Consider the following 20,542-nt stretch of genomic DNA (forward strand, 5'->3'; position numbering starts at 1 on the left):
ATGAGAAATATAATAAATTCTTACTAGGTTAGAGTCTCTTATAAAATTCTTTTTATGTATTATATAGATTTACTGTAATAAAATTCTTTTATCATCGTCTTAATACTAAAAGTGTTTATAATACTAAATCTTAAATAAGTAATATTTGTGCAAAATAGAGGTGAGTAAAAGAACTAGTTTTATTTAAATAATAAAAAAAAAAAGAAGAGAAAGAGTCATTCTCCTTATATAAGTTGAAATTAGTTTCAATTCAAAATAGAGTGTCAAACTTATGATAAATAATTATAATATATCTATATAATTTTTAATATCCTCATCACTTTAATGAAATTCCAAGTAAGCCTTTATATATCTTTTACATTTATACTACCATAGTATGTATAAATATGATTTTTTTCTTGAGAAAATGAATAAATATGTTGTTTCATATTTTATTTGCGGGATCAATTTTCACTTTCTATTTTTGGAAGTATTTTTGTTGGTTGGAAGAAAATGGAATCTATCTTTTCAACAATATTAATTGCAATTTTACACTTACAATTTTAGCGAGAAGGAAAGTGCATACCTCAATTTGATTAAAATTTTAAATTCGAGTTATTTTCTTTTGATTTTTGTCACTAAAAAAAATCGAGGTGTCTATTTAGAATAATTTATAACGTGCATGCATGCTTATATTTATTTTGCTATTAATATCATATGAACATGTATTTATATTCAAAGATTTAATATGAACTTATAGATAATACTCTTGTTGAAAACTTTACATGAATATTTTTTTTTATTGTTTTATTATTTATTTCGCATTTTAGTTGCCATTTTCTCTTCTTCTGCCCGAATAAAATAATTTTTTTTTCTATTCTTTCTCCTTATTAACTAATTTTTATTGATAATTTCCTATTCCTTCCACATCATGTTGTACATATTTTTCTTATGGCTTTATTCCCTGGAATTGATTCCTGTAAAAGTATATTTATATTCATGCCATTTTATCTTCCCCTTTCTTTGAGAAGGCATATATATGCATATGATAACAATTTGATCTCCATGAGCCAAGACTTGCTTCAAATATACATTTTAATTTTGCACTAATAGTCTCTTACCGCGGGCCATGGACTATATAATATTAGGAATAGCAACTTGTAAAATATTTATTAAATATGAAATATCTGAATTTAAACCCGTTTAATATATGAGTATGTAAATTTATTTCAATTTATTTAAAAATTTGATTTTATTGTTCATTTTAATTTCAAATCCAATTATTATTCTGCATATTACTTAAACCTATCCAAGTCCAATATTATTTTAAATTTATAAATATATTTTATGATTATTAACTAAAGTAATGAGCATTATACTCGCTAACAATTTACTTATATAAACAAAAATTTAGATAACAAGATATCTAACTTAACAAACTCAAATACTGTATAAATATTATTGAAGTTAAAAATAACAATTAAATTAATAAAATAATTTATCACAATGGAATAAAAATGCTAATTAAACAAATAGAAAAATTAATAAAATATAGATCAATCATATACAAATTAAAAATACAAATAAAAAATGTAATACTAAATAAGTATCTACTATTTGCGAATATAAAATTTGAATTTTATTTGAATCTGTTATGAGTATCAAAAATTAAATCCGAATTTATTATAAATCCAATTATTAGGAGTGAACATTTGGTGGTTCGGTTCAAAAATTGAATCGAACCAACTCTACTGGATAAACTGAATCATTTTTGAAAATGAGACAAATTTAAATATAAATTGAATCGAACCGAATTTAGAAATATATTGAACCGACTCATTATGTAGATATAAACTGCACCAAACCAAATAGGAGAAGAATCACAATAACCAAACTAAATAAACTAAACCGAGTTTAAAATCACTTTAAAAAATTAAATTTTATAATAAAAATAATAATAGTAAAAAGTAAAAAAAAAAATTGAATATTTCGATTAATTCTGATTTTCTTCTATAAAATCGAACCTAATCGATATATTTTGATTTGTAAAAGACCTAATAAATAAATTAAATTTATAAAAAAAGAATTAACCGAACCGAAGACGGTTGTCAGACTTTTGCTCGCCCTTCAAATGTTACAAGTAATAATATTAATAACATTCAAACATTTGAAACATCACATTCCAATAATTGTTTTTACAACATTTTTGTTTGGCCTTGAAAATAGGGATAAGGTACAAATTGGACCCTCAACTATAGACTAAGGACTACATACGGACCTCATTGTCTTTTTTGTTCCCATGAGGAACTTCTTCTTTTAAAAATGAAACATGCAAGCCCTTATATCTAACACCGTTAGTTTTACCGTCAAGTCAATAGATTGTTAGCATGCGTGGCATGTGGGCTATTTTTCTTAATAAAATATTTTTATATTATTTAAATAATCAAAATATATAAAAATTATATAAAAAGTAAATCCAGCCTAATTTAATTTGTCTCTCTATTCTCCCATTCTTTATTTTCTACATATCAATTTTTTCATCAATTTTTATATATTTTTACATATCATAATCACTTATTCTTTTCTCAACAATTCTATAAAAATATCTTTTTTCTAATTTTTTTTGAAGATTTTGCCATTGTTGTAAAAAATATATAGAAATTTTAAATTTAGATATTTTTATGATTTATATGGGAAAAAGAAGTAATTTTTCTTTCACACTTTCACTAAAATATCGATTGAGTAATTTGTCAAACCTAATAAACACTTTAAGTGGTTTTGTAAATGGTAGTTGAAGCTGTAAATATAATAGAAATAAGTAAATTTTTATTGGGTAGTATAATTGCTGTCCAATTATTTTTTTTTATAAATAAAAATAAAAGTAGGTCCCACTCGTCCAAATCAATGTCAATATTAGAAAAGAAAAAGTATTCCTAATCACCCACGTCAGCCAAACTAACATCCGTTTGTGGTGGATGTGATGGAAGGGTTTAAATGTATTGTTCTTGAAAAATAAAGTTACTATTGGGAACAAAAAGAATATCAAGGGCTCAGTTGGTCCACTAGTTATAGTTCAGGGGTCTGGCTAGGCCTTTTCCCTTGAGAATATGTCTTGATCATTATAAATAAACTTTCTATGACAATAATATGAAACACAATACAATTACCCTTTTTCTTTTCTACAGAAAAACATTAAATTTGAAAGAAGACACCTTCTTCATGGAATCAGATGCTAAAGTATAGGACATATTTTGAAACATTTCTCTCTCTCAAATCAGAAAATAAATGTTCGTTTTTGACCTAAAAATATAAGAAATTATAATAAATTCTTCTTCTTCTTCTTTTTTTTTTTTTTCTTTTCTTTTCTTTTTCTCCTAATGATTTTATAATATGCTGCCATATTTAAGTCCACAAGAGGGAAAGCTGGTGCCAAAGCATCCAAATCTGTATCAGGTGTCAAATTTAGTATCATTTCCATTTGCGGAAGACTCATAATATCCGATTTGATGATCACGACAGGTTGCTTCCTTTTTTTGTTTGTTTTTATATCTCCAGTCTGACGTGTTTTGTGGGGTCGTGGTGAAAGACTGACGAGGTCTCCTTTGTATCCTATTTGGATTTGTACCCACATGTTATGGCGTACTTGTATGGGGATTGAATGAAGTAATGAATCCCCAGAGTTGTTGGTCAGGTTGTCACTCTTTCTTCTTGAATAACAGATACAACTTTTAAAGAAAAGAATACCCATCTACCTATCTTTTCAAATTCATAAATTCTCTAATTAATTCTGTTTTTCAATACCCTTTTAAAGACTGTAACCTCCAACCCTCTCCTCCTTTAATATTACCCCTCTTTGTTTCTGTTTAGTTTTGGGATTTGGTGTTTTAAGTTTTAACTGTATTTCTCATAATATTAAGCTGAGAAGAAAAGGGGTTTAGTTTCTGCTGCTTTCCTAACTGTAAGTATCCTTTTACCTGCTCTATTACTCCTTTGCTTTCTTTCCTTTTCTGGGTTTTGCATGCTTTGCTTTTGTGTCTACCCATATAGAGGAATTTGCACATTATGATGTTGTTCTTTTGGTAGTTTGTTATTTATCTAGTGCACAAAATTAATCTCTTTTTGTAGATATATGGGGGAGAACTACAATATATGTTATTTGTCTGACTGGAGTGCTTGATCAGGAATTTTTATCTATTTAATCATGATCTTTTATTCAATGGGCAATGAATGTCTCTGCTTAGGCTCTCCAGCTTTTCCTTTTAAATTATTGATGCTCATTTGCTCATTTGCTAATGACCCATCTAATATATCTGATTGAATTAATTTTTACTTTCATTGTTTTTATTCCGCACTTCTTTTTTTCTTGTTTTGCTGTTTCATTTTGCGTGTGGGTCTGACATATATCATACTATATATATTTTGCTTGAACATAATGATTCTGCCTTTGGAAATTCAATATGCATTTTGTGGCTATAGCTTTATCATGTGCCAAGAAAATTTCATGGTGGCTTGTTACTCATTTGATCAATAGTTAGTCATCATTTTGGGGAATCAAGCTCAATGCTTTTAAAATAACATCGACTGAATGGTGTAATTTTATGTAGTTAGTATACCAGCAAAGCAATATGGCGGGTTTACCTTTTCCTCCTAGTTTTGTGTCCATCATGGACACTGTCAACCCTATGTGGCTAGCATCTATCTTTTCTGGTATCATCATGTGCATAATTGTAAGTATATGCCTTTTAACTTCTGTTAGTTCCTGTTTGCAATTGTATATGCTTGGGTATTATTTTTCTTGTATGTCATGGCCTCATACTTCCAGTATTCTCTCCTAAAACTCTGTTTGACATGATTGGAAGGAATGAGGAACAGTGAGTGCCTTTTAACAACATTAGCATGTTTATCAAGTATAGCACGTCTAAATTAGCTTCTGATTTAGTTCAGTTTTATACATGAAGGTATACAAATTAACAGGTGTTCTGAGCCTTTTGTGCTTCAATGGATATGGCAAACTCACCAAAGCACAAAAAATTGAATGGAACAACCGGTAGAAAATTTTTGCTTGCTGGTTCCTTTGTTTACAAAGCTTATGTAAGATTGTGTTCTTGTACTCTATAAGCATAAAAATTGATTGCTTTAATCATACAGGGGATTCTCCACATTTCATGCAATTGTTGTAGCATCAGCTTCTTTCTACCTCTTGATGTTATCAGGCCTTTTTGATGAGGATTCCCATGATGAATTGATCATCAATAGAAGCTCAGACATATCAAACTCTGTATTGGGGGTAAGCTGCTTAGGAAAAAGTTAATATTGGATTTTATTCTCAATTGCATCTCTTTGGCTAATTCATTTGGCATGTTTTATGTTTTGCCATATTAAATGTAAGGCTTTTCAAGGTCTGCTGTCATGCCTTATACTTAAAAGTACCAGTATTTTAATGGTATGCGTAAATTTTGGTTTTCCACACAAATTAAGTTGATTAAATACTCTTTTCCATGCGGCATTTGTGGTTCTGCCTATGCCTATGCATATAAAGGTTAGACATGCACGTCTACATAAATAGACACATGCTATAAGCAAACAAGAATTAACATTGTTACATTATTTTAGAAGAAGAAAGTCATTTTTCATGTACTCCTTGATATGGTAGGTTGTTTTTCTCTACATGGTCTCCTTAATTAGAACTTAAGTCAAAGAAAACAGAGTTACTGACAAGCTAATTTTAATTAGTACAATGCAAGTCTAAATAGATAAATACTTGTTCTTATTAGGACTTCAGAGGGGCAGTGGAGGCATATACCTTGATTAAAGCATTGTGCTGCTTCCTTTTTTTTATTCCTCAAACTCAAGTTTTGGTTTTGCCATTTTTCTTCTAGCTGATTCAACTGCTCTACTGTCAGTTAAACTTAAAAGTTTGTCATACTGTTTCACTTAGGAACAATTCATAAGTTCCTCCTCATTTTGGTGGTATGTTACATTCCACATAAGTTATTCAGTTATTGAATTTTAAGCGAAAGATCTTCTTGCTGGTCCTGCATGGTTACAGGTTAAGAGGAAGATAATTTGGTTTGCAGGACACATGAAAAAACTTCAGTTTCAGCAAGAACAGATTTATCAACCTGGATATAATATTATTCCCCTTATTTTTTCTGTTTTTATGTTCTCATCCAACTAACAAGAGTGATTAGCTCATTATGTTTATTGGGAAATGAGTAGATTTACATATGCTCCAATATTTTTTCTCAGCACCTTACAGGACAGACATCTTTCTAAATTGTTTCATATTCTTTGTTTTGTCCCTTTGTGCAGGTTTCCATTGGCTATTTTCTGGCTGACCTGGCAATGATTCTTTGGTATTTTCCAGCTTTGGGTGGTTTGGAGTACGTAAGTAAAACATCACATGCTTGATGTGATATATTTTAATGTTCTGAGACTTCAGACTATCTACTTTTTTCTAATAATTAGAGCTTTTGAAATTTTGCTTTCCTTCAACTGCCATTTGCGAAATTGTTTTAAGTTTAAGAGCATATATGGAATTAATATTGGTTCTTTGGAAAGGTTTTTGAGAATGCTCATGCCGTGGAGTCGAGTTGACTTCAATGGTTTTTGTTTTGTGCTTATACAAGCTTTATTTGCACTGTTTAGGTCCTTCATCATGGGCTATCTGTGTACTCGATCATTCTAGCCCTTCTAAGTGGTCAAGCACAGATTTATATACTGATGATTCTTTTCTCTGAGAGCACAACTCCTTTCGTCAATTTAAGATGGTAAGGTTACCATTTAAAAGTTTCTCCAGCTCCATCATAATTTTTGGCTGTCCAAATTTATCAAGCTATATGCAAATTTAGGTACTTGGATGTTGCTGGTCAGAAGAGCTCGAAATTGTACGTCAGCAATGGAGTCCTCTTGTTCCTCGGGTGGTTGGTACTGTCTAATATATCCAAATTCTTGTATATTTGAGTTGACTTGTACTATTTACATAAAAATAGGCTTTTATTTGCAGTAGGCATGTTCTGCTTGATTATACATCCAGGCAGAGTTGCTTAGCTAGCCATTCTAGCTGCAGCATGCTGGAGTGTCAATATTAATGATGACCTTTCATTTACATGATGATTTGAGAATTGTAATTTCCAAAGCGCATGCATAAGTGCAAAATGCCTTGAAAAACTCTCCCTTCACAGCCAGATCTTTAATGTCTGAAGAAGGAAGAACAATGCTGTTATGTGTCAGTGTGTGGTGGGAGATTATGAGGAGACCTTCTGATGATTTAATCCTTAAATAGGCATTTTCAAAAATCTGGTGCTTTCTGCTGTTGGTGAGAGATGGTTAAACAATCTTGTGACAACTTGGATTTATTTCTGTTAATGCACCTCTGGCTGAGCCAGTGCTATTTCCGTACAATAGCCAAGCCCTATTATACAAATATTTATTTTCACCGAAAAGGTATTGAATCTGAAAATATAATATATTTAAATAAATGATAACTTCCATATTTTGCTCAACAACTTTAGCTATAAATAACTTCTAGGAACTCAATGTTTGTGTTGGCCATGTGATTGGAAGCTAACCAAGAAAACTTCCCAAATTTGGAATGCTTGTTGATCTCTGCCCTATTGCTGGAAGCTTGCTATGTAACAATGTCATGCATCATCCTTTGTTTTATCTTTAGTTACAACTTAATAATTGTTTATTATGCTTCTTGCTTATGCTATTAAATGTTTTAGGTTGCGAGGATTATTTTGTTCATCTGCTTCTTCACTCACATGTTCATCCACTTTGATCAGGTAAATGGTACATTTATGTTGACTCTTTAAAGTTGAGCAGCAGAAATGACGAATGCTTATGTGCTAGTGTTTTTCCCATAAAGGCTTTAACAATGTTTGGGAGTTCCAAACCTTGTTGGTCTGCTTTCATGTTCAGAACATGAAACATTATTGGCCTGCTTTTCAAACTGTTCATTACTGTATCAGTTGCTTTCAGATGATACTCTGAACAATTCCAATCTGTATAGGCATGCGGTGCAAAGTGTACAATCATTCTAAAAAACTGCTTATTTAATTTTGGACTCAATTGTAATTTGTTCCATTTCTGTTTCTTTAACACATAAAGAAACCATGATAAGACAGACCGCCTTCAGGATATTCAGCAGCATAGTTTCATCATAAAAACACAAATGCCATGAAAGAATTGATTCTATAAACTGATGCTCATTTGTCCTAGACATGTACATGCATACACATCTTTTCTTTCACTAATTCTCTCTCTCTTTGTTTTAGGTGAAGAAAGTCTTTCCCTTGGGCTTCTACAGCTTGCTTTCGGTGCCACCCGTGTTGGGAGTAATGAATGTGGTTTGGTTTTGGAAGATAGCAAGAGGCCTGATTAAAACTCTTTCTAGAGCTAAAAACCACAGTCAGTGATCTCACCATTTTTAGTGGGAAACCAGTTATTAAAATTATTTGTGTGACTTGTTTAGTAGATAATCAGTTATATTAATAAATTATTTATTTTAAAGTAATATAGTCAACAACTGTGATTTTATAAGGGTACTATATCTCTAGGGTACATTAGAAGGACTCTTATTAGTATTATTATTGGTAAAAAAGTATTGAAGGATGTGTAGATTATACCACATCAGGAATATAAGAGAATATAAAAAAGTTTATATTATAAAAGAGACAAACCCATTGATTTAAGTCATGTTAATGTTTAGGTCCAAATTAAAATTTGATTTATTAATGATCCATTTATATTTTTCTGATTCTTGGACCAATGGATTTCTACATGGTATCAGAGTATAAGAATGGACTTATTTCGATATCCGTTTAATTTGTGGATTCTATAGTATTAATAAAAACTATGAATTTATATTGGCCTTTAAGCTAGCCTAGTTCATATAATGTTGTCAAGTACAAGTTGCAGTCGAAGGATTAATGCTTATATATGTGGCATTATAGACCAATTCATAACATGTGTAATGCTTTTTCATTTTTCATTTAATGAAAAAGTTGTCTTAATTTTTGTGTTTTTACTAAATGAAAAAGCGTTGTCGTCCTAATTTATATTATTTTAAAATGTCCATTAGTACTGTTTTGCATGCATGTCCATTAATATTCTTTTTCATGATCATTAATACTTTATTTAATGTTCATTAGTATTTTATCGACGTTTATCACATCTAATTCTTTATTCTTATAGATTCTAGTATAATTAAATCTAGATTTTGCTTGCTAAGATATGTCTTCATTGGGCTTTTTTTTTATATTTTATTATAATCAAAACTCCATATTCATTAATATATGGAACTCTATGAAAACTTGACAACTAATTTGGATATCAAGTTTTGAATAATATTTATTTTCTTTCAATTGAGTCCTTAAATAACAAAATCTTTTTATTGTCGTGATTTTTCATCTGTTCTATATATTTTTTTATTCTTTCTTACACCAAAATTCATTCTTAATGCATATTAAATCATAAGTTTTATTAATATATTTCACTTACAATTACAATAAATCATTAGCAAAAACACAATTTTAAGAATCAATTGTTAAGAAAAATAAAAGTAATAAACATTATAACTACAAATGACATTTCACGTACACGTAATGAACATTAAAAATAAAAGTAATGAATATTATAATGATATTGCATGAATATTAAACATGCATGTAATGGACATTACAACTACAAATGATGAACATTATAACGACGTTATATGAACATTAAACGTACATATAACGAATATTATAACTGCATTGTGATGAATATTATAACGACATTATATAAAAATTAAATGTACATGTAAATAAACATTACAACTACAAGTGATGAATATAAAATCATAGTGAAATATGCTAACTAATAATGAACAAAATAATATATGTACAAATGAAGAAGATTTGTAATTTAGTTTATATAAGTAAAACAAATAAATAATTAAAAATATATAGTTTGTCTACTTTAAATAAATAAAACAAGCATACACCTTAATCTAATTTAAATATAAATAAAATATAAAAATCAAATATACACCCTTAATTTATCTTATTTTAAGAGAAATCATCTTATATTTATTAGATTTTTTATTTTTTTATATTTACTAACTTTTTAATTATCTAATAATTTCAAGAAATAAGAGAATTAATTAATTTAGTCTAACCGGGTTAATTTTAAATAATTTAAGCTAATCTAGAAAGTTTTTCAACTTATTTTAATAATTGTCCAATTAACTAAATAAAACTACAAATAAGAAAGAAAAGAATTATGAGAATAAAAATAAAATAAAAATTAAAAACAATATATGTATAATTTTAAAAATATAATAAAAGATTATTATGGATTCAAAATAAATCATATTGAATTGAATCCGAATGAAGAATTTGAAAAAAATAATCAAAGATATTGAAAGAATAAAAGTTTAAAAAAATAGAAAGTAAAACGAATTGAAAATTAAAAAGATTTTGAATATGTATTAAAAGCTGAAAATCTCAGCTCCTAATTACTGTTATGGAGATGCCAAAAACAATAAAGATAGAACATGACATTTAAATTTGTATTAAAAGCTTCGTAAGTGGGAGATGTTAAAATATTCTTTTTTTTAGTTAAACAATATTTTTTGGACCTGTGGGACATGTTAAAGTATCTTTTTTCTTAGTTAAACAATACTTTTTTGAATCTGACACTAGTTCGGAGTCCATAATATAAATTATTAAAATATATATATAAATTATTCCATATCAGTTATATAAAACAATATAAAAGAATTTATAGTATAATAAAACAAATTCATTAATTTGATTTATATTATATCAATTAAGTTTAAATTAAAATTAATTTGTTAATAACTCATTTATCATCTTCTTATTTCTAATTTTTAAGCACATGAATTTCTACAAAGAGTAGATAGCGGACATGGGTAGTGTATAATAACCAAAACTAATTTACTAGAGTGCTTGGCCGAATTGGGTTGAAACTTGCACTCTTGAAAATGAAGTTATCTTTGATATTTATTGTTATAAATGTTCTAAGAAGGTATTATTTGAAACTTTAAATGTAACAAGTATAAATATGTAAAACATTTTAGTAAAATACATTATGTTATAAGAGTATTCTAATAATAATCTCAATAAGTCTCTATATTAAATTATAGATAATTAATTCTTTATTTTAACTTATTTTAAAATGTATATGCATTCCGACAATACTTCATATTATATTCTCTAGTTAATTTTTTATTAATAAATAAAAAGAAAGAGAATGAGTAAGAAAAGAGAATGCGACTCTTAAAGAAAAAAATAAAAACCAATAAAATGTTCTTAAAAGTCATTTTTTTCTCTTTAATTTTATTTTTTAAAAAAGAACGTAGCTCTTAAATTATTTCAAAAAGGAGATGAATTAGAAAATTTCTCAAAAAATTTAATTTTTGATATATTTTCTGTAATAGAAAATAAGCATGATTTAACCATAAAAGTCGGAAAGCAACTAAATAAATGCTCTACTAGTAATAATAACTATATTTAAAAAAAAAAATATTTAATAAAGTATTACACCATAAGTCAGGTTAGTCTATAGTGGCTTCAAAATATTTCCTATGGAAGTCTGTTGAAAACAACTTCGCTGTGTTCCTGAGGAATGCTTGTTTAACTCCCTTTTAATGGCGACAGTCATGGAATCTAAAGATTTCAAATAAGTTAAAAAAATTTATCTGGAATATTCTAGCTAATGCACTGCCCGTTGGACGACTCCTCCATAGACGACTCAAAATCTTGAGTCCTTGCATATTCGGTGATCAAATGGAATCTATTGAGCATCATTTCTTTTTATGTCCATTTTCAAAGAGAGTCTGAGGATTATCTTTGTTCAGGCTTATGTCATCCTCTTTTTTAGGGATGATTTTTTTATCAGATTTGAAGTAAAGTAATGTAATCGCCGACCTCCATCCTAATGATCATCGCAATCATTTGATCCTTTCCTTAGTGTTCTTGCTATGGTGTCTTTAGACAGTTAGGAAAGATAGAATTTTCAACAGTAAATCTCGGACGGAGTCGGAGATTGTAGCACAAGCATCTAGAGGCACTACGGAGTTTGAAAAGGCTATTCCAGAGTTGCCATTCATTTACGTTCCCCGGACAACGAGAAGACTTGCGGTACCTTCCTTGGTTCTTCATTTTTAAATCAAAATTAATTTTGATGCAGCCATAAACTCTTCTTCTTCCTCTAGAGGAACTGGTTTCTTAATTAGAGATCATCAAGAATCAAATCTTTCACTCCCATTCGAATATGTACTTTGGTCAGCTTTGCCCTCTAACCTTGGAAAGCTTGGCTCTTAGAGACGCGATGCATTGGGCAATTCATAATCTTTGGCCCAAAGTTATCTTTGGGCAATTCTTCATTTGACTAACTTAGTATTTAGTTAAATTAATAAATTATTAAAATTAAAATATAGATTTATATAGTATCTTACACTCATAGTACATTAAAATGATTCAAAAATATCATATGTAAGAATCAATTTAATATACTATAAGTGTATAGTACCTTATAAACTTATAATAATTGGTATTATTTTAATTCTAATAGTTTATTAATATAATTGGATACTAAATTAATTAATTATATATAGTACTTAGTTATTTACTAATAAAAGATATCTTTCTCAAGGGGAGCAGATTAAGGATAATGATATTTTACTATTTAGACTTAATTTGAAAATCGTGTCTATTTTTCAAATAAGCTTGACTAATCATTTTTTAACGTGTGTTCTTAATTTATCCAAAAATGACAAATATTATTGTGAAAATGTGTGCCAAAGTAAATTTAATAATCAACAAAACAAGCATTAAGATTCTGGGATAATTACATTTTTGTATGTGAACTTGTGAGAAAATAATAATCTATTGTCTTAACTCTTATTTCTTACAATTAAAAACATGTTAAATTATAATAAACTAGTGTGTTTAGCATGTCATTAGCAGGTAATTATAAAATGTTTGCATACGTGGATCAAACAATGAGAGTTGTAAAACATGTCAGAATCTGAGGATTAAGTTAAATTAAAAGTTAAAGTAATCAAATCACTAAAATTTAGGTGTTTAAATATATATTTCGCTTAAAATAAGTATAAATTTTTTTTTTTTTCTTTCTCATTAATTCACTTACTTTTTCTTTCAATCTCTCTCATCTCTCGTATATGTCCCTTTATCTATCTATCTACTTCTATAGAATGGAAAAGACAATAGAGGAAATTGTAGTTGTTATTACATATGGATTAATCTTGAGATATATGAAAGGAAAAGATTAATAATTTTTAAAAGTTAAAGCATAGATAATCTTTTGAGCAATTTCAACTTTTTTGATCTCAAGTCTCACTTTGTTACTAGTAATATTTTTTTCTTTTAAAAAAATACCATTTTCTTATCTTATTACATTTCCTTTTTCATTTGAAAGTTGAATAAATTCGTTTAAATTTTTTGAAATAAATGCACATTGTAGGTTTTGCATTATATTTATTAGAAAATAGCGGTCTTAATGAGTTATTTTTTGAGGTTTTATTTTGACTAGACTTTACATAAGTGAATTATGAGAAGAATTAATATTTTTTTCCAAGAGAATTTTAAAATGATAGATTTTCATACTCAAAATGATTCATGGAGAAAATAGAAATTGGTATCCAAAATATGTTCATAGATGTAGAAAATCAAAAGCAAAATAGTTTATTTTATATTAATCATTTAAGTGGTTTATATACGAGAGTGATAAGCTAGCTTATTTGAAGGCTCTTTCTTGTACAATTGCGCGAGAGGCAAATCCCAAGGACTTGGAATAAGAATTAGATTTTATTTCATTCAAGATATATAGGAGAGTTTCTTTCCTTCTTTCTTTTATTTTTCTTTATGTTGTTTACTTCTAATAGGAGCTTTCTTTCTCTTCTTTTTGTTGTTTACTTCTAATATGATAATGTTCAAGCTTCCTTTTCGTGTTGTTTACTTCTAATGTGAGTTTTCTTTCTCTTTTTTTGTGTTATTTATTTCTAGTGTGATAATCATAAGCTTTCTTCAATTCAACATTCATAGTTATTTTGGTATCCGTCAATTATGTTGATCCATTATATTTTAGAAATATATGCTACTGTCAACAAATGATGGATAACAAGTTTCGTATTTCTTATTGCTTTAGATTCCTAAGTTTCCTATAGTGACATATTAATTTATTTATATCGGTTTCATCGTCAAGTTCTATCGTCACAACTAACGATAAAAAAGTAAAATTATTTCAAAGACGGAAATTCTTAAATTTCAAATGACAATTTCAATTTCTGTTTATGTTTTATATATTTTGTCCTAAAAATACTTTAGTATCATACTCCTCAAAATCTTTAGAAACTAATGATTTAGTCTCACATTTGTGCACATATTATTTAGATAGAGGTGCTAAAGTGTACTGAAAGTAAAAAAAGAATACAGAAATATTTTTCATTCAGATTTCAAAGAAAGAGGGATGAAAATGTAATTAGGGTCAAATGAGAGGTGAAAAAAAAACACTTTGGCCCAAAGTACATGATAATTGGAGGATGTTAACTTCGTTCGTGTTCTATGGAATGATAAATATGGACCTGCAATTGGTTAAGAACTGAGAAGGTTCCAAGAAATTAGGAAGGGCTAAGACATGAATGCAAACCTTGGAAAACGGGTCCCAAGAGCCGACCAGCGACAACAGCCTTGGACAGGATAATTTTGAGGAGTCAACAGTTGGGTACACGCATCTGCTTTGTCCTTTGAGGTTATTATTGGGACACCTGTTCTACTGTTTAAGCGCCATTAACTAACGCTTAACTACCAGCACCGAGTGGGTCTCCGTCGAGTCTCGGCTTCTCTTCCCCCCACTTGTCATTCAACGCGTTCTGAATCATTAAAGGAAGCAACACACGGAATGAAAGATCTATTTGTGTTCATGGAGATGGATAAATTTGTGATTTTTTTTATTAATTTGGGTCTTTTTTAAATATAATATTTCAAAATGTGGAGGAGATTTCGGTTATCTGGAGTGGTTTTCAAGTACTCCGTATCATCGGCGGTGGCGAGAGCCACAGCCACCCCTCTGCCGTCGACTGCGGCTCATATTAGATGCAGGTCAATTGTACCCTCTTTCTATTTTTGTTCTTCTTCTGGTACTATTGACTCTTCTAAGAAAGCCGAGGAAGATAAAAGAGGAGGCGTCGGAGTCGGAGGAGGTAGTGAAAATATGACGTGTGCGGAGGTGAAAAGGTTGATGAGGTTAGTGAATGTAGAGTCGCTAAAGATGAAGTTAGGGATTGAAGGGAAAGAGATCATAACATATTCAGATTTGATTAAAGCTTGTGAGAGTATGGGTGTGGCCAGATCTCAAGATGAAGCTGCTGCTTTTGCTCGTGTTCTTGATGAGGCTGGTGTTGTTCTTCTCTTTCGTGACAAAGTCTACCTCCATCCTGATAAGGTTAATTTTCTATTACTCAAATCTTTGTCTTTATAACTTTATTTCTATTCTTCTTCATATATGTACCAATGGATGTTGTTTCTTTCATTACGTTAAGTGCTTAAGCTTCAGGGTGGGGACTTTAATCTTGATAAATTCCCATCAATCAACGACAGACAAGCTTTACCCTTTTCTTTCTTTTCTTTTTTCTTTTTTTGGTTGTCTTTCGTTCTCAATTTGATTTTGTTGCTATTGTAGTATTTTTTTTTCTCTGTTTTGCTTTAGTGAGCTTATCACGGGATTTATGTCCACTCTCATGTTGTTTTTACTCTTTCTCTATCCCATATTTAGAGTTTAATAAATGAAATTTATTGTAACAATAGCTTAAGACAGTAAGAAAGTTGATTTCTTTACAGAAATTGCTCGTTTATTTACATTACTGCTTAAAGGGTACTATTTGCATGACTATTTTCTTGATTTGGAAAATCTATCGTCTTCAATATCATCTTTTTTTAAGAAGTTTTCTTCATTGACTTTAGATCTTTGTTTGTGTTATCTTCACACAAATGTAACTTTCGAGTTTACCTCTTTTACTCCGAGTGTTTCAGAACTCCCCCCAACTGTATTCTTCTTGGGGAATATACTTTTCCTTTATAGGTTTTATCATTTCAAAAAATGCTCTTTCACCCACTTGCCTACTGAATCAATGAACAGCATGGGATCAACCATGGTTTGACCTTAGGGCTATATTGTCTTGGTTTTGGATAGATTCACGAAATGATTCATGGAATTGACAGACCAACTTGGCTATCCAGGCAAGTTGGTCTCTGCTTCTCATTCTAACACACAAAGATTGAAATAAAACTTCTTCTGAAATTATTTTTCCTTTTAAGTAATTTCTCCTTTTCTTTTGTTCTGGAATTGACAAATATCATAAAGCATACCATCACCTTTCTAGTTTTGCTCAAACTGATATTACTAGCTTGAGAAACAAAATGTTGTCTTTTTTTCTCTTTCTGTTTTCTAGTTATTGAGATATAAGACTTCTTTTGAGGAGCTAGGGGATTTATTATAAGCTGTATGTTGTTGAACTTTATCTTAGCTGTGCTTCGAGCTGGAGGCAAAGGCTGTACATTGTTAAGTTTGTTGACGCTTTCTCAGGAAAGCTGCTTTTAGTGGATGAATGTCATATATAGTAGTAAGAAGTCTAGCAATATGAAGCTATGCATGACTTTGTTCGTTCTTCTTTGTTCTTGTTTTTTAATATTATTATTCTTTTAGATCACGTCTTTCGTACTTGTTGTCATGTTACTGCCCCTTCTACTCTGATGGTGTCTTTTTTTTTTTTTGTGTTTTTCATCATTCAATGGTGAGCACATTTAGTGGCTTTGGATGCCAGGGTCAGACAAGTGTGCTTGCTATTTCTAGGACGCCACTTCCTTCCCTAACTTCTTTTGTAATTATAAATGCTGCAAACCATCAGAGTTTGGCATTCTATATTTTGGATAAGAAAGCTTTTGTTAATGTGTGGTTGTCATGCCTATCAAATCTGTCACCTTGTAAGTAGGGAAAAAAAAAATCAATTATCTCCATCGAATGGTAGTTTATGGGTGCTCCTAATCAGTAGTGGCATATAGAAGAGTCTACTGAAATGTCAATTGTGCTACTATTAGGCGAATAAATCCCTCTTAAAAAGGTTTATGTTCTAGACTCTCCTTGGTTTCTGTGTTCAGTTTCCAGCTTTCCTCCAATATTTACACATAAACATAGTTATATATGTTCGTATAAATAAAAGAGTCTGCATTTTGTAGCAACATTCTATACTTCTAAAAATTTTCTGGTGAGAGAATGTATATGCCTTTCTTTTTCTGAGATAACTTTTTTTGGTGAGACACCTTATTAGTGCGCCACTTGACTAACTTTTGGAGGAGAAGTGCAGCTCATTGGGATGGGAATTTCTGAGCATAACTTCCACTTGTTGGCTCTGTCAAAACTGATTTATGCTCTTTGACCAGCTGTCTTATAATATTTTGGATTTCTACTGTTGCATGGATGAGACAATATTGCTTGTAAGGTGCAGTCTTCTAAGAATTCTGGATTTGTATCTTTTTTTTATTGTACTTCTTTTCTCTTTGGATTTGAATTTCAAGAGGTGGACGAGTGCTACATGACTTGGCTTTTGGGCGATCTTTTGGTGATGTATGAGCTCCTTTAGTAATTACATGTTCTCTTTTTTGCTCTGTAGAATGTTCGTCACTGTTGATAATTAGCTTGTTGGCTACAAATGTAATGCATACTTTTGCAATTTTTTGATAGTCATTTGGAATCTGGACATGTTTTATACTCTCTTCTATGCATGTCAGCATCTGCATTGAATTGGTTTCTCATGAAGTCTGATGAGACCTCAAAAATGAAATCTCAGAGCTGCATTTGTCTGCAGGCTGTTGATGGGTACTAAATGATTCAGGGGTTATTTTGGTATGACTAGTTATTATGAACTCCTTTTGCTATTCCTCATGAAAGTTGCAGCAAGGCATGTGCCTTAACAAGGATATTAATCTCTCACCTGATATGCTCTTCAACTCTAGCATATGCTCTTTAACTCCATCATGTAACACTAATCGAAGTAATTAAGACTGTATTTTCGGAATACTGCATCCCTTCTTCAGATGGTCAAACCATGTGATTAGTGTTCTATTGGCAATTAAGAGCTATAAGTATGCTTAGTTTGACATATTCGCTTTTCTTGCCTCAGCATTTCATTATGATTGATATCATAAGCTTTAGATGCATAATCACTAATGGATTTAGTTGAGGTATCAATAGATTGGCCCATCGGACAAGCTTTTTTTGGATATTATACTCTGTCAAGAAGTTAAATTGCAACTTAGTACTGATATCTGCAGATCAAGAATGATTAAATTTGAGTGTTGTAATATGTTGCTTAGTAGTTCCTTTGCTCCAACTATATTACAGCAGGAGGCATAAACCCTAGGGTTTGTTCATGCTTTTTAGTAGGTCCATGCAGTAGATGTGATCTTAGAAATAAGAACCAAAGGTTTTGATACTTAGCTTTCTGGTGTTTTCTTCTTTTATTATTTATTCATCATTTTCTTCTGTATATTTTCCTAGATTATTGCACCCATTGATTATTAGATTGGTCTTGCTTCTTATAACTTCATTGTATTCAGGTGGTAGAGCTGGTTAAAAGAGCAATGCCCCTGGCTCTGATGCCTGAAGATGACCCTGTAAGAGAAGAGCTAAAGTGCCTGCAAGAGAGGAAAGAAGAAATTGACATACAAGCACATAAGCAGGTCCGACGCATCCTCTGGTGTGGGCTTGGGTTGTCTCTGATGCAGGTCGGACTATTCTTTCGACTAACATTTTGGGAATTTTCATGGGATGTAATGGAACCTATTGCATTTTTTGCGACCACAACCGGCATAATAGTAGGCTATGCCTACTTCTTGATCACTTCAAGAGATCCAACGTATCAAGACTTTATGAAGAGGCTATTTCTCTCCAGGCAGAGGAAATTATTGAAGAAGTATAAGTTTGATGTTGAGAGATTCAAGGAATTGCAGAAGAAAGTGAAGACACCATTGGATGCCACTGCAACTATTAGAAATCGAGTCGGGATGGAATTGGAACTTGATGATGCCGCCCATAAAGACTGACTTTTTCCATTTTGCTATCAGTTTTGCTCTGATTCTTCACATCTTTTATCAGAACCTTATAAGGTAAACTTATCAGTCCCTCCTGTTTTTAGTGTAGGTTGGGAAAATATTTACACTCCTTACTGGCAGATAGAACGTACCTTTCAATTTTCTGATACTTGCCTTCTTGTAGCTTCTCGGTCCCAAGAGATTAATGCCACAAGATAAAGTACCCCCAAAAGTTTTTGACTTGTCAGATACTGAAATTTCTTTCAGGAGATAATGTACAAGTGCTCAATTACCATTTATGAAAATGTCCAATTTCTAGAAATTGTGGCTTGTAAACAGGCAAGTTGTTCAAAAACCTGAACTTTTAGGCCAATAGCCTTTCTGTCATGCTTGGTTATCAGCTCAAAAAGGTTGTAATTGAAAGGTTTGATGCCATCCAATTGCCATGGAAATTTGTTTGCTTAGCCAATTGTGAAAGAAAAAGGTAACAGTTCTGTGAAAATATAAAAGAAGAAAAGTAAGTTAGATTTTCTTTTCTATGTCTTGATCTTCGCATGACAGAAAGGAAATGAACGAAATTTACAACATATAAAGCTATTACTCCTATACAAAAGAATTTTTGATTTTTAAATATTGTTTAGGTTTAATATAAAGGGTTGTTTAGTTAATAATAAAGTTGGATGAGAGTTCTTTAGAGAATAAATTCTCAAACCAATTATAAATGGTCAAATAAATGAAATAATTACTTATCATTTATATTTATATTATTTTATATATTTATAACAAATGAAATATTGTTACTTTTTAACAATAATTAAACATTGTTATTAGTGTTAATGATACATTGAACCAAATAATATATAAAAAATCATTTTCATTTCCTTTCTCAGTTCTCTCCATTCCCATTTAGCGAAACCATCTCGCTTAGAGATTTTTGTTGTTGAAGTTCCTTTAGCGGAACTATCCCACTTAGAGATTTTTTATTGAATGTTCCTCCGGTGCTATTGGCTACATCTCTCTGTCTTCATCCTCTAGTTTACATATGGGTACCATTCAGTTCATCATTTTGACCTGTAGTGTTTCTGTTTGTTTGTCCTCCCACTGCGTTAACCGATCTTCAAATTGCGTCAACCGCGAATTGACTTCTCTGTTAAGTACATCTTGATACTGTTGTTTGAGGATTAGTATTTGGGGAAACATGGGTTCCGCTTGAAAAAACAGTAGCTGTGTTGTTCAAATCTGGGAATGGTATCAGTCCCAAATTCCTCGACAGTGGGTGTTGTGTAGCTTATGGGAGTTCTGTATGGGTACGGATAAAAATGCTGATACGGACCATTCATGTATGGTTGAAAAGCTGTTTGTTGAAATGCTGATATCATTCATAGCAACTGATATGGTTTCAGAGGCACTTACTTAAAGTTACAGAAAAAGCATTGGAAAAAGTA

General features: G+C 30.4%; 2 protein-coding genes across 5 annotated transcripts; both read left to right on the plus strand.

Moving 5' to 3' along the window:
* The first annotated feature begins 3,168 nt into the window (after positions 1-3,168).
* On the plus strand, positions 3,169-8,497 carry LOC8286048 (TLC domain-containing protein 4-B). 3 transcript variants are annotated; one of them, XM_025158650.2, is made up of 9 exons: positions 3,169-3,937; positions 4,584-4,706; positions 4,938-5,026; positions 5,128-5,266; positions 6,292-6,366; positions 6,628-6,749; positions 6,831-6,902; positions 7,707-7,766; positions 8,259-8,396. In XM_025158650.2, the coding sequence occupies exons 2-9, from the start codon at positions 4,605-4,607 to the stop codon at positions 8,260-8,262; spliced, it is 663 nt and encodes a 220-aa protein (XP_025014418.2). In that variant the 5' UTR covers positions 3,169-3,937; positions 4,584-4,604; the 3' UTR covers positions 8,263-8,396. The 3 variants fall into 3 exon arrangements, with proteins under 3 accessions (XP_025014418.2, XP_015579175.2, XP_002526388.2); XM_015723689.3 differs by having other exon boundaries at positions 3,176-3,937; positions 4,588-4,706; positions 6,831-6,906; positions 8,259-8,497; XM_002526342.4 differs by having other exon boundaries at positions 3,178-3,937; positions 6,831-6,906; positions 8,259-8,497.
* Positions 8,498-14,493: 5,996 nt separating this feature from the next.
* Positions 14,494-19,561, plus strand: LOC8286047 (calcium uniporter protein 6, mitochondrial). Of its 2 annotated transcripts, XR_003080141.2 has the most exons (3): positions 14,494-15,453; positions 18,624-19,172; positions 19,282-19,561. XR_003080141.2 is itself a non-coding variant. In XM_002526341.4 (2 exons), the coding sequence occupies exons 1-2, from the start codon at positions 14,998-15,000 to the stop codon at positions 19,107-19,109; spliced, it is 942 nt and encodes a 313-aa protein (XP_002526387.1). In that variant the 5' UTR covers positions 14,494-14,997; the 3' UTR covers positions 19,110-19,561. The 2 variants fall into 2 exon arrangements, 1 of the variants encoding a protein (XP_002526387.1); XM_002526341.4 differs by having other exon boundaries at positions 18,624-19,561.
* The last annotated feature ends 981 nt before the right edge of the window (positions 19,562-20,542 follow it).

The sequence above is a fragment of the Ricinus communis genome, chromosome 2 (assembly GCF_019578655.1).
Source record: "Ricinus communis isolate WT05 ecotype wild-type chromosome 2, ASM1957865v1, whole genome shotgun sequence".
NCBI classification, from domain to species: domain Eukaryota; kingdom Viridiplantae; phylum Streptophyta; class Magnoliopsida; order Malpighiales; family Euphorbiaceae; genus Ricinus; species Ricinus communis.

Excerpts from the sequence above, each read along its gene's own strand:
- LOC8286048 (XM_015723689.3), top strand. The coding sequence starts at position 4,605 with ATGGCGGGTTTACCTTTTCCTCCTAGTTTTGTGTCCATCATGGACACT. Across the intron at positions 5,267-6,291 it reads TATCAAACTCTGTATTGGGG|GTTTCCATTGGCTATTTTCT; the intron begins GTAAGCTGCTTA and ends CCCTTTGTGCAG. Across the intron at positions 7,767-8,258 it reads TGTTCATCCACTTTGATCAG|GTGAAGAAAGTCTTTCCCTT; the intron begins GTAAATGGTACA and ends TCTTTGTTTTAG.
- LOC8286047 (XM_002526341.4), top strand. The coding sequence starts at position 14,998 with ATGTGGAGGAGATTTCGGTTATCTGGAGTGGTTTTCAAGTACTCCGTA. Across the intron at positions 15,454-18,623 it reads TCTACCTCCATCCTGATAAG|GTGGTAGAGCTGGTTAAAAG; the intron begins GTTAATTTTCTA and ends CATTGTATTCAG.